This window comes from Plectropomus leopardus, unplaced genomic scaffold (genome assembly GCF_008729295.1).
Source record: "Plectropomus leopardus isolate mb unplaced genomic scaffold, YSFRI_Pleo_2.0 unplaced_scaffold18933, whole genome shotgun sequence".
NCBI classification, from domain to species: domain Eukaryota; kingdom Metazoa; phylum Chordata; class Actinopteri; order Perciformes; family Serranidae; genus Plectropomus; species Plectropomus leopardus.
The window spans coordinates 1-1,387 of NW_024620423.1; the positions used below are offsets into that span (position 1 = coordinate 1).

At 55.7% G+C, this 1,387-nt stretch overlaps 1 protein-coding gene across 1 annotated transcript; it reads left to right on the forward strand.

Annotated features, from left to right (window-relative positions):
• Positions 1-3: 3 nt before the first annotated feature.
• LOC121965182 (nuclear receptor subfamily 1 group D member 2-like) lies at positions 4-1,032 on the forward strand (the record flags this gene model as incomplete). Its single annotated transcript, XM_042515341.1, has 2 exons — positions 4-696; positions 784-1,032. Coding segments are annotated over 2 exons (927 nt in total), but the record flags the coding sequence as incomplete, so codon positions are not given.
• Positions 1,033-1,387: the final 355 nt, after the last annotated feature.

Below are 1,387 nucleotides of genomic sequence, written 5' to 3' on the forward strand. Positions count from 1 at the left end.
CTCCCAGCTGTCCGATTTGGCCGCATCCCAAAGCGGGAAAAGCAGAGGATGCTGCTGGAGATGCAGAACGCCATGAACAACATGATGAGCAACAACAGCCAGCTGCACAGCATGCTGCACGGCCAGCAGAGCCCCTCGCTTCCCATGGAGGCCATGAGCAGCGACGCCAGCTCCTCCGCCTCCTCTTCCTCCTCCTCTGCTTCCGATTCCCCGTCCTGCTCCAACCCGTCCTCCCCGCAGTGCGCCCAGGACTCAGAGTCCGTGGTTTCCATGGACACCAACTCCAGCTCCGCCTCCTCCTGCGCGTCGGACAGCGGCGAGGACGAGGCCGTCGTCACCACAGTAAGCCGGCAGCACCAAGATGCCTTCGCCTACAGCCAGCAGAGGTCGCCGAGACAAAGCCAGGCCTCGCCCTCGTCGGGGACGGGCGCTCTGGAGACCGGGTGCGACAACCGTATGGAGGGGCAGCAGGAGAGCTGGAGCTGCTGGAACAACAATGTGGACGTTGGAGGTTATCAGCACGTCAGCAACACGGCGTACCGGGAGGAGAGAGGAGTCTACGAGCAGCAGCAGCTCCACAGCGCCCCCGGCTGTGAGCCAACAGAAGACAGCCAAAGACAGCACGAACTTCACACGCAAACGGCCTCGACTGGTTACAGCGCGCCAACCAGCTGCATGAGCAACAGAACACACCTGGTGAGTCGTTTGTCTTCTCCGTTCTTTAAATTTTAATAAAAATTCTCGAAAACTGGAGTTTGACCTCCCGTCTTGATGTTTTTGCAGGTCTGTCCCATGAACACATCACCCTACGTGGACCCCCGCAAGCCGAGCCAGGAGATCTGGGAGGAGTTCTCCATGAGCTTCACCCCCGCCGTGCAGGAGGTGGTCGACTTCGCCAAAAGGATCCCGGGCTTCCGCGACCTCCCCGAGCACGACCAGGTCGGCCTGCTGAAGGCTGGAACGTTTGAGGTGAGAGGGCAAAACAAAACACGTCGTGTTATTTTGTGCTCGCTTTGAAGTGGAGCGGGGCGGGCTCGAACGCTCGACATACAGGAGCCACTGTGGCGTTCCCAAACAGAGCCGACCGTCAGCTGCGTGAATAATATTTTCTCTGATAACAGCCGCGATGTCGATGAAAGAGACTTCACAAACAGAGATTAAAAAGTTTCACATCATAGAACCAGCGTCCGGATCATTATACAGACAGTGTTAACCCTTTGACACCCGGAAAGACATCAGCTTTCTCGTGCTTTGTTCAGATCACTGAGCTGGTTTGTTTTGGGGTTTTTTTTAAAAACATGGCAAAAAAGGAAATATGGCAAGAGATGCCCCATGAATGGCAAGATATTAGGAAAACAAAAAAAAGTTTCAACTGAAAGAGAGGGGG